A 12,735-nucleotide genomic window follows, 5' to 3' on the forward strand; every position below is an offset into this window, starting at 1 on the left:
CTTAACGCTACCACATTTAACCCAGGTCAGAAAATCTACAGCCTTAGCCTGAATGAAAGCTCACCAAAATTACTTTTTTACATCTGTAACATGCAGCTGATGGGTTTTAAACAAATATAACCACAGCCTCAGCTGGGGAGAGCTGAAAAGCCTACATGATATAACTATTTTCATGTTCCAGGATCAGAGGGAGATGATGACATCTTGGATGAATTTGTGTACAAGGGTTCCACCACACCCTCTCTCAACTACTCCATGCTGATAAGCTTTTACTTAGTGCAAAGAGGCTACAAAACTATGAAACAATTGTTAAAAAGTTAGTTTCAGAAAGCTTTATTGAATACTTCTTAATTTATTACAGCATCAGTAAATTACATTTTGCATTAGCCTGCTTTACACTTTCAAACCAGTTCTGGACGATGTTACAGGAACTCTGTACTACCATCTCAGGGAACAAGTACAGTTTGGAAGCACTTCTAGTGGTGTTTGAGTGTGACAGTGACAGGCCTGAAGACAGGGTTGCTTTGGCCACAGGTAGAGAAAGCAGATCTCTTAAAATGCTGTCATGCTGGTTAACCATATGGCTGGTCCAAAGGCTCTTCCCTTCTGCTATCTTGACCAAAAAAAAGCCAGATGCCTCCCTGTGCTGTCACACTCTGTTGTTCATCCCAAACCCAGGCTTGTAGCAATACTGGTGGTAATTAAGAAATCTGTTCGCTTATTATAGAAGTGAGACAAATTCACTTGATAGAGACTATCACAACTTTGTGCAGATGATATTGCATAAGTGAGAAAATAATTCTAAATGGGATTCTGAAGTCCAACATTCTTATTTAGAATTCTTTTTCATATTAATTTCCTATGAACTTTGTATGTCTACCTTGTGCAATTAACTTTCCTGTAGCCTTATTTGTTAAATCCACAGTGGCAAATGCAAGAGTTTTTCCTTGCTTCAAAATCTGAGCTGTAATCAGTATCTCTTCTCCAATCTTAGCAGCAGATGTGTATCTTCAAGGAAGAAAAAAAGGAACAGGTAAGCAATTGTACAGAGGATCAATCCAAGAGTATTCCTGCATTTTATATTATCATGAAGGAATTAGTACAAGCAGGTAATAAAGCAACATCTCTGTCTGCCTGCCTACTTGCAAACCCCCACTTAATGGATTTGAGCTCCTCTAACTACAGGCAGTGGTAAGTAAGTGTAAGAGTTCTCTGAGAAAATGGAGGTAAGAAAAAGCCCCATTGGCTTGGTTCTGAGGAAAAATCTGTTTTGGAACAGAAACAATGAGGTATCCAAGACTTCAGTTAAAAGTTCAGCTCCAAGTCCTATTCCAACCACTGCTGGCTTCCTACAGCTTTTCTAAACTAGTCTGGCTGCTTCAGCTGCAAAATGTCAATGTCACAAAGGCTCCAGAAGGTCATTTCTGTATGGAACTGTAAGCACAGGTTAACTGTTCCCATACCCTGGTTAGAGGAAAGTCATGGAAATCTGGGCACCCTCAAATGTTGTTTCTATTCATTAGAAAACTCTTTGTTTTATTTACATGAGCAGGGGGGTGTGCTTTTAAAACACACTCTTCTGGGAAGAGGAAGAAATTTCTGCACAAAGAATTCCCCTGGAACAAATTAGGAGGAACATGATCCAACCACGATCTGAGGTAAGGGAACAATATTCAAATGTTAGAGCTGCAGAGGAAAATGAAGACTTGCTGGATGTTAATCTTGTTGAGATAAATTTCATCAACGAGTCCATTTTTATACACGACGCCATGTCACAAGAATGTCAGCCACGCCTAACGCTGATGTAGCACCAGCTCCATTGCTTGACAAGGGCAGGATTTCAGCCTTGTCTCATTTCCAGAAGCTACTGCTGATCCTCTTGTGGTTACAAAAAAAAATTTCCTCTGCTTCTCTCTGTTCTTTCCATTACTGAAATAGCTTCCTCATGACAACTTTTTAAAAAGCTCCTTCCCAAAAAGGAAAAAAGTTCTTGTAACAATATTTGATATCCAATCTCACTTTTTCAATGAATGCAGTAGTCCAAATTAAAAAAAGATATTAATATTGCTTCATGTAATATTGCCTAAAAGTAATTTTGTACCACCTCCAGACACAGCACTTTCTTCAGATTTCAGCCCTTATGTAATTGGGTGAACATAAGTGATGGTGTCAATAATTCAGATGTTGGTCTCTTGTTATACTACTGCAGGAAAAAACCCATAACGACAGGAGAATTTTAGGTTTTAATTTCCAGTAAGATTCTTGTCATTACAGTGGTGGCATGAAGCCTAAATAGATGCTTAATCCCCCATTGGCCTAGTGGAGAAATCAGAAGGTGCTGGGAGAGAAAGGAGGGAACCTTTCTATAGAGATCACTCCCCACACATTTTTAAAGCTTTTTTTTTATTTTTTTAGGCAGTTTTGATGAGGGGTTACTTTTCTAACATTTTTAATGCTCGGTGTTAGCTATTCCAAGTAGGATTACTTTAGTTCCAATTAGTCATAATGTCTTCATTAAGAGTAATGAAGCAAAACTGACAAGCTACAATAGCATGATCAAAGAAAGTTTCAGAACAATTGGTTTAAGAAAACATGCTTTGAATTTTCATTACAGGAAGAACTATTCTCAGTATAAAACTACCTTAAAATAACCTAGAGCCAAAGGATTCTTCTTCCACTGAGAAATTCTGATTCAATCTGTAATTCACCCTCTACACACACCTGAAGTAAACTCTTTCCTGCTTTAACATTTTTCTCTGGTTTATGGAATAATACTAAAAAAAGAGTTTATAGAAAGCTACTTACCCTAGAGCCTGGGTTTTTAGGAGACATTAACATACCTGCACAAGCAAAAACTGAAACCAAACCAGTATCTTAGGAGTAAAATTAACAACATATCAACATCCCTTTACATTCTATGAAGGAATGGGCACTGTCTCATAAACAAATATAACAAATAAAAGCTTAAGAAGGTCCAACTCGAAATTTGAAACCAAATGGCAGTCTCCAAAAACACACACGCAACTCCTTTAATTAATCAAAACAGGACTTCTGAAACCAAAGAAAACACCCATTTTTAGTGAGTGCCACAGCACAGAAAAGATGTACAATGGAGTCAAGAGGGGAAGAAAAGTATGTTTTGGTACAACAGTGGATGATACCTACGTGATGTTCATGTCCACACTGACCCCAGGCACTGCTCTTTCTGTGTACAGCAATGCTGCTGTTGACACCACATCCACAAGGGTGGCTGTCAAACCTCCGTGTAATGTGCCACCTCTGTTTGTATGCTCCTCCTCTACTTTCATTTCACAAACAACTCTTCCAGGAGTTGCAGATTGAAGTTTCATCTGTATAACCAAAAAAGGAATAAAAAGCTTTGTGACAGTAGTACCAACACCTTATATTGCCCTCAATCAAATTGAAAGTAAATTTTTTCTGACTCTGGACTTATGAGACAAATTAAAAGATGGAAAATAGAGTAATTCAACTGTCCCATTAAATATTTCCATAGATTTTGAGCAGAAGACTGTTGCCTTAGAAAAATCTGTACTTCTAATGCAGACAAATATTTAAACTGACAGCTTAACAGAACTTCAATAGCTGCTATGCTGTCAGGAATTCCTTAGGAGGAAACTGTCTTCAGTCTTCCTTTTGCTTTAAGCCGTGAGTGAAAGACCAGATTAGAGGGAACCCAAAACTGCTCTAAGTATCTGTGTGTACCATAGTTGTGAAGGCAGTTGTTAGCTCACAATATGGTAACAAGATCACCAATTCATTAATCATTACAGAAGTGCAACCTCAATAAAAATCAGTATTTTGAAATGTGTTGGAAATACTAATCAGATTGGCCTCTCTGACTGGAAATTCATATTCATGAGTAGAAGTATCCAAGTCTGTATCACAGTGTTACAGCATCATCATTTGTATATACAGTTTTATTCCAGACCACAGGAGATAAATCCAGAATTACAGCTCACCTATAGTACCATGCTTCCCCCTATAACCAACAAAAGAAGCTGGAATTTTGACACCAAGAAGTTGCAGTATTTTCAAATACTGCAACTCAGTATTTAAAAATCTCTATTTAAATTTCTTCAGTCAGTAGCACTATATTCAAAATCTGAAAGCAGATGCAAAACTGGGGTAAGTTCCACATATATTTACATGTATAACTAAGACTTTGAAGTATCTTTAGATTATTAAAAGTGAAAGGTGGACATATTTATTATATTTCGTCTTACTAATTTTTAGGGTTTTTACAAGGGCTTTTTTAAACTTGAATGTTTCCATTCTGCTAGCAGCTTAAATATATAATTTGTTTATAATTTATATATATAATACCAGTTTAAATATTTTTTGATCTTAAAATGGTATTAAGGTTGAAATGTTTCCAGTTTCATTGTTCTTTATTTATAATGCATTGTAGGAGCTGAGTTTCACCCTTTCTGATAAACCACAGTTTATCCAAATTGTGCAGACAAACGATACTAAGATCAGTGATGATGTAGTACAGTCTTCTAATGGAAAAAACTGGTATTAAACAGGGAGGAAATTACTGAGGCAATGTCCTAATACAGAAATAGCACTGGTATCAATGAAAACCCCAAGTGCTAAATCAGGCATGCTGCACTGCACTGGAGGCCTGAGCTTCTGACAGAATTTCTAAGGAGGACTTTATTGATGCTCAGCACTGGGAGCAGGTGGCTTCCACTCCCGTCAGGGACTGGTGCTCCACCCCATCAGCGAGGTGAGGAAAGCATCTGGTCCCATTTATCATTGCTCTGATCTGGCACTACATGCCTGCTCTCCTTGACAAAAATAGTTCAGTACTTGAATGCTTCCAGGACCTACTCAGAGCTGCTGGTCTGTGCTTCTCCCAGCCCTGCTGTGCTTGTCCTCCCACGCATCTGCCTTGGGGAACAGCACACTGCTTCAGCTTCCAGGCTTTAAACACACAGTCATTAAAGCCTGGGTAGATACCACATTGGAGTTACACCAGAAATTAAGTCTGAGGCTTGAGGTGAAAGGTTTCAGACTAAAATGTGTCTTCTCCAGACTAAGAAAAACCTTGAGTCATTTACTTATGGTAAGAGACATTTCAGGTATCTCCCAGAAAAGCAGCAGTTACTTTTAATTCAAACTGTACTTTCATTGTTATTATCATCAGATTCTTAGCATACTAATTCTAGAAGGTTGCAGGAAAAATCTGAAAGTATTCCTCAGGAAGACTGGAAACCAGTTTCCCAAGGCTCACTTCCAGGCAGTTACCTTTACAAGCTGAAATGCTAATATCTGCTCACCACTTACCAGGATTTAAAAGGAGCGTAAAGTTATCACAATGAAGTGGTGACTAAGAACTAAATGGACTCTATAAATATATAAACTATCTTCTTAAAGCTTTATACATTTTTAAAAAACTTCATACTCACCACCGTCTTGGAAAAACATGACTCTAAGAATTTGTGAACAGTTGATGTCTATTAAGTGTATCAGATCATGGAGCTGTCAACAAAAGCACTGCTTCCATTATAACATTTGCTCCTCTATAATGCAAAGCTATTTTTACATGGCTGATTTTCTTAACTTACATTTACTCCATCACTCCATGTCACAGTTACACAACCAAATAAAAATCAGAGTGAAAATTTAATGAGAACACTGAAACTGCTTCTAGAACAAGAACTTTCCTACTCAGCAGCTATGTTACTGCATACTACACAAGTTGCAGTGTAAATTAACAGCAACTTCAACTTTTTTTTGAGCGTAATGTAGCATGACACTGCAGGAATACCAGTCAATTACATTTCCTTGCACCAGAATGTGCCGTGAAGGTGTAGTGTAAGACCTTGTGTCAAAATTCATAGAGCACTGGGGTGTACGTTGTGCTTCCAGCTTGACTTCAGGTTCAGGAGATGTCATAACATTAGACACCTTTCTAATTTTAAACAGGGAAGAGTTTATTTTACAATTTCACGGTCCCGGAAGTTAGTGGCTTCGCACACACTGCGAAGGAAAGAATGCCACCTGCTGAATGACTCCTGAAGGTTATTCAGTACAGCCGCCTTCACAGAGCTGCTGGAAGGCAGCTGCAGTGTTTAACGAGAGTTACTGAATAACAACCGAGTAATTATTCTTATTATAACAATTGTTTTCTACCCCGTGTTAGCAGCACGGCTACACGCCCGGGTGCGAGGCCTGGAATGCGGGGAAAACACCGGCGAGCCTGCATCAGCGAGCTGCTGCCGTGCCCGCACCGCGCCAGGCTCGGCCCCGTGCAGCCCCCGCGGACTGACGCCCTGATCCCGGTCCAGCCGGTTACTCCGGGAGGGGACACAAGGCCGTAGAGACGAGCTGTCCCGGCGGTGCCGCACTACCGGAGCCCTGCCCTCCAAGTGCCCGTACCTTGCCGAGCACCCGGTCGAAGCCCTTCGACTCCACCATGTACTTCATAGCCTCCTTCAGGCTCTCCATCGTGAACCCCATGCCGCCGCCCCGCTGACCGACGCCAGCCCGCGCCCCGGAACGGCAACCCCGGCGGGCGGCGCCTCTGCCCGCCTTCCGCCGCAGCCATGGAGGAGCGGGCCGAGGTGGCGCCCAGCTCGCCGCCGGCGGAGCACAAGCGGGAGCAGGAGGATGAGGATGCCCTACATGTCGCCAAGCGGAGGAAGGTGCTGTGCTCCGAGTTCGCCGCCATTACCAACAGCGACGAAGCCGAGGCGCGCCGCTTCTTGGCCGGCAGCGACTGGCACATGGAGGTACGGCTGGGGCCGGCGGGACCGCGGGGCTGCCCGGCGGCGGCCCCTCGCTGCCAGCCGCCCCTGTGTTTCAGAGGGCGCTGAACGCCTTCTTCGACCCGCCGCGGGACACGGAGGCAGCGGCGGGCGGGGCGGCCCCGGCCTGTGCGGACACCGGCACCTGGTAGGTGACGGGGACGGGGGATGCGGCGGGAGGAGGGGGTCGGGGAGCGGAGCCTCCCCGGAGGGGAGGCAGGTTCCCCTCCCCGGGGGGAGGCGCTGGGACCCCCACACCCGGGGAGAGCCATCGCCGGGCCGAGGCGTAGCTTGGGGAGCCGCGCTACTCTCCCGCCAGGCCTCGCCCCTCGGCTGAGGTGTAGCGAGGCAGGTGGGTCCTGTTCCTTTTCTGCTCCCGTTCTCGTCCTTTCCCGACGTTTCTCTCTCACGGAGAGGTTCTCAGGCTTTTGGGCTGCCTTTCCCCTCTGTGGATCCTCTGGACCCTTGGATTGTGAACCTTTTGGAGAGGGAATAGGCATATTTTCTTTTCATTGCCTTGTGTTGTGTAGTGTTTTGTATACAGATTTTACCATACACACGTTTGTATATGTGTAAATTATGCATATTTGTATTATAGTGGATGTATGCATATTTTTATTTCTATAAATAAAATATGCTTGTACATGGATACCTTGTTAAATGTACTTGTGGAAGTTAAGGTGTAAGATTTGTGTTTTACGTACACCATCTCATAGCACACCTGGAGGAGGTACTGAGTGTACTGATCTGCATGTGGAGTTGTACTTTTCCAGATCCCTGCCTGCTGTGGTTTAATCCCAGTTACCAGCTAAGTAGTAAGCACCCACTCACCCTGACTTACCATCACCATCTCAGTGGGGTGTGAAAGAGAATTGAAAAAAAAAAAATAGAACCATTGGTTGAGGTAAAAAACAGTTTTACAGTAGAAATAAAATTAATGATAATAATATAAAATTAATTGTAATGAAATTTGAGATAACAAAAAGAGAGAGAGAAATGGAAGCCAAGAAGGATAAGTGATGCACAGAACAATTGCTCACCACCCACTGACTGATGCCCAGCCCATCTCTAAGTAGCAGTTAGCTCCTCCTGGCCAAGTTCATTCACTGAACATGATGATCTATGGTATGGAATATCCCTTTTGCCAGATCAGGTCAGTTTGCCTGGTCTTGTTTCTTCCCAGCTTCTTATGCACCTGGCAGAGCATGGGAAGCTTAAAAGCCCTTGTCTTGAGGTAGGCACTAGTGAGCAACAACAAAAACATCAGTGTGTTGTCAACATTATTCTGACCAGGTTTGCTTGGCAAGGTTTTGGTAGTGAGGAGCTACAGGCATGGCTCCTGTGAGAAGCTGTCAGAAGCTTCCTCTGTGTCTGACAGAGCCAAAGTCAGCTGGCTTCAAGGCAGACCCGCTGTAGAACAATGCTGTGCCCATCAGCGATGGTGGTAGCGCCTCTGGGATAATGTACTTAAGGTTAAAAAGTTGCTGCACCACAGCATCTGCAGCAGAAGAGAGAACTGAAAACAGCCCTGCAGACACCGAGGGTCAGCAAAGAAGGAGGGGCAGGAGGTGCTTCAGGTGCAGGAACAGAGATTCCCCAAGTGCAGAGCATGGTGAGGCAGCTGTGCTCCTGCACACCCATTGGAGGACCACAGTGGAACAGGGATGCACCTGCAGCCCAGGGAGGACTCCCCACTGCAGCAGGTGGGTGCCTGAAGAAGGCTGATCCCATGGGAAGCCCATACTGGAGCAGGCTCCTGGCAGGACCTGTGAGCACATGGACAGAGGAGTGAGCCTGTGTTGGAACAGGTTTGCTGGCAGGACTTGTGACCCCATGGGGAATTCACTTGGAAGCAGCCTGTTCCTAAAGTACACAGGGAAGGAGTGCGATTGTGGGGAAAGAGCTGAACTACTCAAGGGCTTTGGATTTTGTTAGTTACCATCTGATTAGCTTACATCAAAATGGTAAATGTTATCTTCCATCCATAGGCGGAGAGAAAACCACTTACTTCACCTGTGTACCACAGCTCTGTACAACTGGGGCCTGTATGTTTTAGTTACTGCACTTTTAAATGATGTCGAGATCCATACTTGCTTTAGAAGATAAGTGAGGCAATCACAGATAGGTCAGTATTATGCATGTTAACAAACAAATACACTCTCTCTTTAGCATTGACCTCACTGCAGATGCAACTACAAGTAATGCTGGTGTCAACAGTGAAGACTCGCAGCAAAAAGAAGACGACAGCAACTTCTCGCTGATCACCTGGAACATTGATGGGCTGGATCTGGGAAATGTGAAAGACCGAGCTAGAGGAGTCTGTACATACCTGGCGTTGTAAGTACAGCCTCCTCTTTGGATTGTCAGGTGCCTGGATTCAACAAAAAAACAAAAAGGCTTCTTGATTTAAGAATTTACAAATCTTCATGTCCCAATTATCTTAATGTTAGATGCAACAGATCAATCACCCTATAAATCCTAAATAGCTGAGAGTTGTTATACTGACTTTAAAAGGTGTGAACCTGTGCAGCATCCCAGAGGTTAAATGTTTTCAGATGGCTACTTTAAAAGTCTAATAATGAGCATTATTGTTCAAGTTGCAAACATACATCACAAACATAGTTCATAATAGCATCCTGTACATGAGAATCTTCTGGAAAACATGTCCCAAAGCTACTTTGCAGCTGCTTAAGTTGAATTCCTTATGTTATGTAGTATATGAAACCTGCAAGGTTGTGGTCGAAGGAAGTAATTTTATTACCATGTCGGTTTCATGTTCATAATAACAATTGTTTTCTCCCTTTTAGTAATGGTGGTGTCTCTGTGCTGCTAAGTACAGTGCAGATAGCTTTTTTTTTTTTTCCAAAGAGCAGATTCTTATAAAACCTAGGAAAATGAAGGCAAGGTGCACCTGAAATCCCTGACTTTGTTCCATTTGGCCTCAGAGTGTTGCAGTACTACTTCTCAGTTATTAATTGAAATTTTTCTTGCCTTGCTGATTTCAGATACAGTCCGGATGTTGTGTTTTTACAGGAGGTCATCCCACCACATCTCCCTCTTCTCCAGATGAAAGCAAGCAATTACACTATTATTCCAGGTAAGAAAATACCCTCAGGTGCTAAAGACAAAAACCAGAAAACAGAGGTTGGGTTTATTCTGTTTCTCTTGCCAAAACCTCCAACCATTTTAAAGAATGTAAAGAGTAAAGTGAAGAAGGAAGCACTCGATGTTCCTGTGTTTTGGTATCAGCATGTAGCTTGATGCAAATTATTATTATTTTCTGGCGTTTTCCTTTGTATTTCTTTCTGCATTTTGAAAGATTGGTAGCAAGGGAAATCAAAAAGTACCATAGATAAGTAATTTTTTAGGTATTTGCATTTAAAAAATCTGGAAAATTCAGACCATTATTATGCAGCTTTTCAGTAATGACTTAAAAATCAACATAGTCTGGCAGGTTATGGTAAAAAGGTCTCTTTCAGAACCTTTACTGCTTTATGGCTGTTCTGCTGTGGCACAGCAGAAGATGTCCTCAAACATTTCTTTGCTTGGTCCTCTGTAGGTAACACAGATGAGTATTTCACTGCTGTAATGTTAAAGAAATCGAGAGTGAAGCTACTGAAACATGAAATAATACCTTTTCCAACGACTGCCATGAAGAGGAACCTTTTAATTGTGCATGTGAGTGAGTCAGGATGTACTAAGCAGCTGTACTTCTGCCTTCCAAACAGAAAATCCTAGGAAGGACTGAACTGGCTTTTTCTCTATGAGAGTCTCAAAGAGCATAAAAACTTCTCCAAGCATGCAAACCCAGTGGCATTTGATACTGACAAACTTAAATTTTTTATGCAGGTTACTAACCATACTTTGCTTTCAAGTCTCATAACCTCAGAAAACAAAACTAAAAGCCTGTTACCCTTCTGTAAGCCCCTTTTCTTCAGTGTAAAACTGATATTAACCAGAGCTCTGACATTCAGTCATTTCCTTTGTGATTAGATTTTGTCTTTGAGCTTCTTACCGTGATGTGGATAGCAATACTGCCTCTTTGTTTCACACATAGGTGAGCATATCTGGTATTGAACTTTGCCTTATGACTTCTCATCTGGAGAGCACTAAAGATCACTCCAAGGAACGTATCAAGCAGCTGCAAATAGTGTTAAACGAAATGCAGAAGGAGTCTGAGTCCACCACTGTTATATTTGGAGGGGATACAAACCTCAGAGACAGCGAGGTAAATAGAAATAAGCAACTTTGTTATTTAGAGAAGGTATTTTGACAAAACCTTCTCAGGCTTTTCTGTTGTCTTTATGAGAAATTACCTGCTTAGGCAGAACAGAGATAGTCAACACTTATTATTAAGATGTGGAACGATGACTAAGTAGAAGTAAGCGTTATTTTGGCTGAGGTGATATATATGGAGACCCCTTCCAAGTAACAAAATGCTTTAAGAACAATACTTGTATCTGAGCAGATGCAGGCAGTTCTGATGGAAGTTTTGACTTCAAAAACATTTTCTCATTTTGAGAACATGGTCTTTACTTGTTCAACTCTCCAATTCTCAGAATCAATGAAGAAAGAGGGTTCTCTGGAGAAATGGATCTTAATTCCTAGCAATCAAGACATTCAAAATTAGAAGTAGTTTTTTGGCTGCTGATACTAAAGGGAAATTTATTATTACTAGAAGGTCAGAGTTTCACCTCTCCCTATCGTGAAATTCTGTTGCGCTGGGATAACATTGGTTTAGGAAACATGGTGTTGGCCCCTATACCTCAACATTTCAGAACTGAACATTTATTTTGGAACGTGTTTTGGATTTAGAAAGTGCTACAGGAAATGGTCATGCTTTAGAGTATCTGGAGAAATACCATAGCTTAGAAACATCTCCAAGATCTTTGATTTTTAACAACTTATGTTTTGCAGAAAAAAATCCAATGCTGCGACAACTCAGTTCTATTTTTTGAAGGTAGAATTTGTGAATTCACTATCTTGTGGAATTTTTTCCCTCTTTCTACCTTCAGGTTGCTAAACTTGGTAATCTGCCTGACAACATTAAGGATGCCTGGGAGTTTTTGGGTAGACCTCAGCACTGCCGCTACACTTGGGACACGCAGTCCAACACCAACCTGAATGCAGCCTACAAGTGCAAGATGAGGTTTGACCGCATTTACTTTCGGCCTGCAGTGAAAGGGGGACATTTCATTCCACGAAGCATGGACTTAATTGGTTTGGAAAAACTAGAATGTGGCAGATTTCCTAGTGATCACTGGGGCATTCTGTGTAACTTTGATGTTATATTATAGAAAAGAAAAAAAATACTCGCATCCTCAGTTTTTAGGTGATTTATTCTTGTTTTTACAAAATTTTACCCTCTCAGTTTAAGGTAGGGCATATTTAAGTTTTCAATTCTAATACGTTCTTTGTTCTTGGCTTCTGCTGGAATGGTTTTGTTTCAAGCCAGGTTTCCCTTTTCCTATTGTATGCATCTTTTCTTGAATCATGTTTTATAATATTTATTTTTGAAAATATCTGCAAAACCAAGCAAATTCTAGTTTTAAAATGGCAGGAAAAACCTGTAAATACAATTCATAAACATACACAGTGATTTAAATGACACTTTTATTTTGGCATGTATTATGATCTCATAATAAAGGCTGCTTTTTTGTATTATAAGACTACTTTTATTGTGCCTTCATTGTTTATTTTGTAACCATTCCCATCATCCTTTATGACTTTGTCTTTTGTAGGATGTTTTGTGTTAGCTTCTGAAGTTTGTGTTTAATGTACACACCCCTTCAGGCAAGGAAGGTATTTAAGTAGAAAATGAGCTATTGTTGAACAGATTTAAGAACAATATGCCTTCTATTTGACAAAATGATATAGGCAGATGCATGGAAGTTGTTCACTTGGGATGGTGTACACCTTACTTGGTGTTTATTAGCCTGGATATGAGGTTCAGATTAAGACG

The 12,735-nt window shown here is 41.4% G+C and overlaps 2 protein-coding genes across 2 annotated transcripts; one reads left to right on the forward strand and one right to left on the reverse strand.

Moving 5' to 3' along the window:
• Positions 1 to 317: 317 nt before the first annotated feature.
• On the reverse strand, positions 318 to 6,537 carry ACOT13 (acyl-CoA thioesterase 13). Its single transcript, XM_059857018.1, has 3 exons — positions 6,406 to 6,537; positions 3,166 to 3,350; positions 318 to 1,008 (listed from the first exon to the last, which is right to left on the reverse strand). Exons 1-3 carry the CDS (start codon positions 6,484 to 6,486, stop codon positions 852 to 854), a joined length of 423 nt encoding a protein of 140 aa, XP_059713001.1. The 5' UTR covers positions 6,487 to 6,537; the 3' UTR covers positions 318 to 851.
• A 35-nt stretch (positions 6,538 to 6,572) lies between these two features.
• On the forward strand, positions 6,573 to 12,440 carry TDP2 (tyrosyl-DNA phosphodiesterase 2). The gene is made up of 7 exons (XM_059856993.1): positions 6,573 to 6,758; positions 6,833 to 6,921; positions 8,943 to 9,110; positions 9,779 to 9,870; positions 10,333 to 10,451; positions 10,831 to 11,001; positions 11,789 to 12,440. The coding sequence occupies exons 1-7, from the start codon at positions 6,573 to 6,575 to the stop codon at positions 12,068 to 12,070; spliced, it is 1,107 nt and encodes a 368-aa protein (XP_059712976.1). The 3' UTR covers positions 12,071 to 12,440.
• The last annotated feature ends 295 nt before the right edge of the window (positions 12,441 to 12,735 follow it).

This window comes from Haemorhous mexicanus, chromosome 1 (genome assembly GCF_027477595.1).
Source record: "Haemorhous mexicanus isolate bHaeMex1 chromosome 1, bHaeMex1.pri, whole genome shotgun sequence".
Taxonomy (NCBI): domain Eukaryota; kingdom Metazoa; phylum Chordata; class Aves; order Passeriformes; family Fringillidae; genus Haemorhous; species Haemorhous mexicanus.

What these genes read in the sequence shown, in the direction of transcription:
- ACOT13 (XM_059857018.1), bottom strand. Translation starts at nt 6,486, where the DNA reads ATGGGGTTCACGATGGAGAGCCTGAAGGAGGCTATGAAGTACATGGTG. An exon ending in TCGACCGGGTGCTCGGCAAG is followed by an intron (nt 3,351 to 6,405) that starts GTACGGGCACTT and finishes TTGGTTATACAG; the next exon opens with ATGAAACTTCAATCTGCAAC. An exon ending in AGTGTGGACATGAACATCAC is followed by an intron (nt 1,009 to 3,165) that starts GTAGGTATCATC and finishes TCTTCCTTGAAG; the next exon opens with ATACACATCTGCTGCTAAGA.
- TDP2 (XM_059856993.1), top strand. Translation starts at nt 6,573, where the DNA reads ATGGAGGAGCGGGCCGAGGTGGCGCCCAGCTCGCCGCCGGCGGAGCAC. An exon ending in TGTGCGGACACCGGCACCTG is followed by an intron (nt 6,922 to 8,942) that starts GTAGGTGACGGG and finishes CTCTCTCTTTAG; the next exon opens with CATTGACCTCACTGCAGATG. An exon ending in GTCTGTACATACCTGGCGTT is followed by an intron (nt 9,111 to 9,778) that starts GTAAGTACAGCC and finishes TGCTGATTTCAG; the next exon opens with ATACAGTCCGGATGTTGTGT.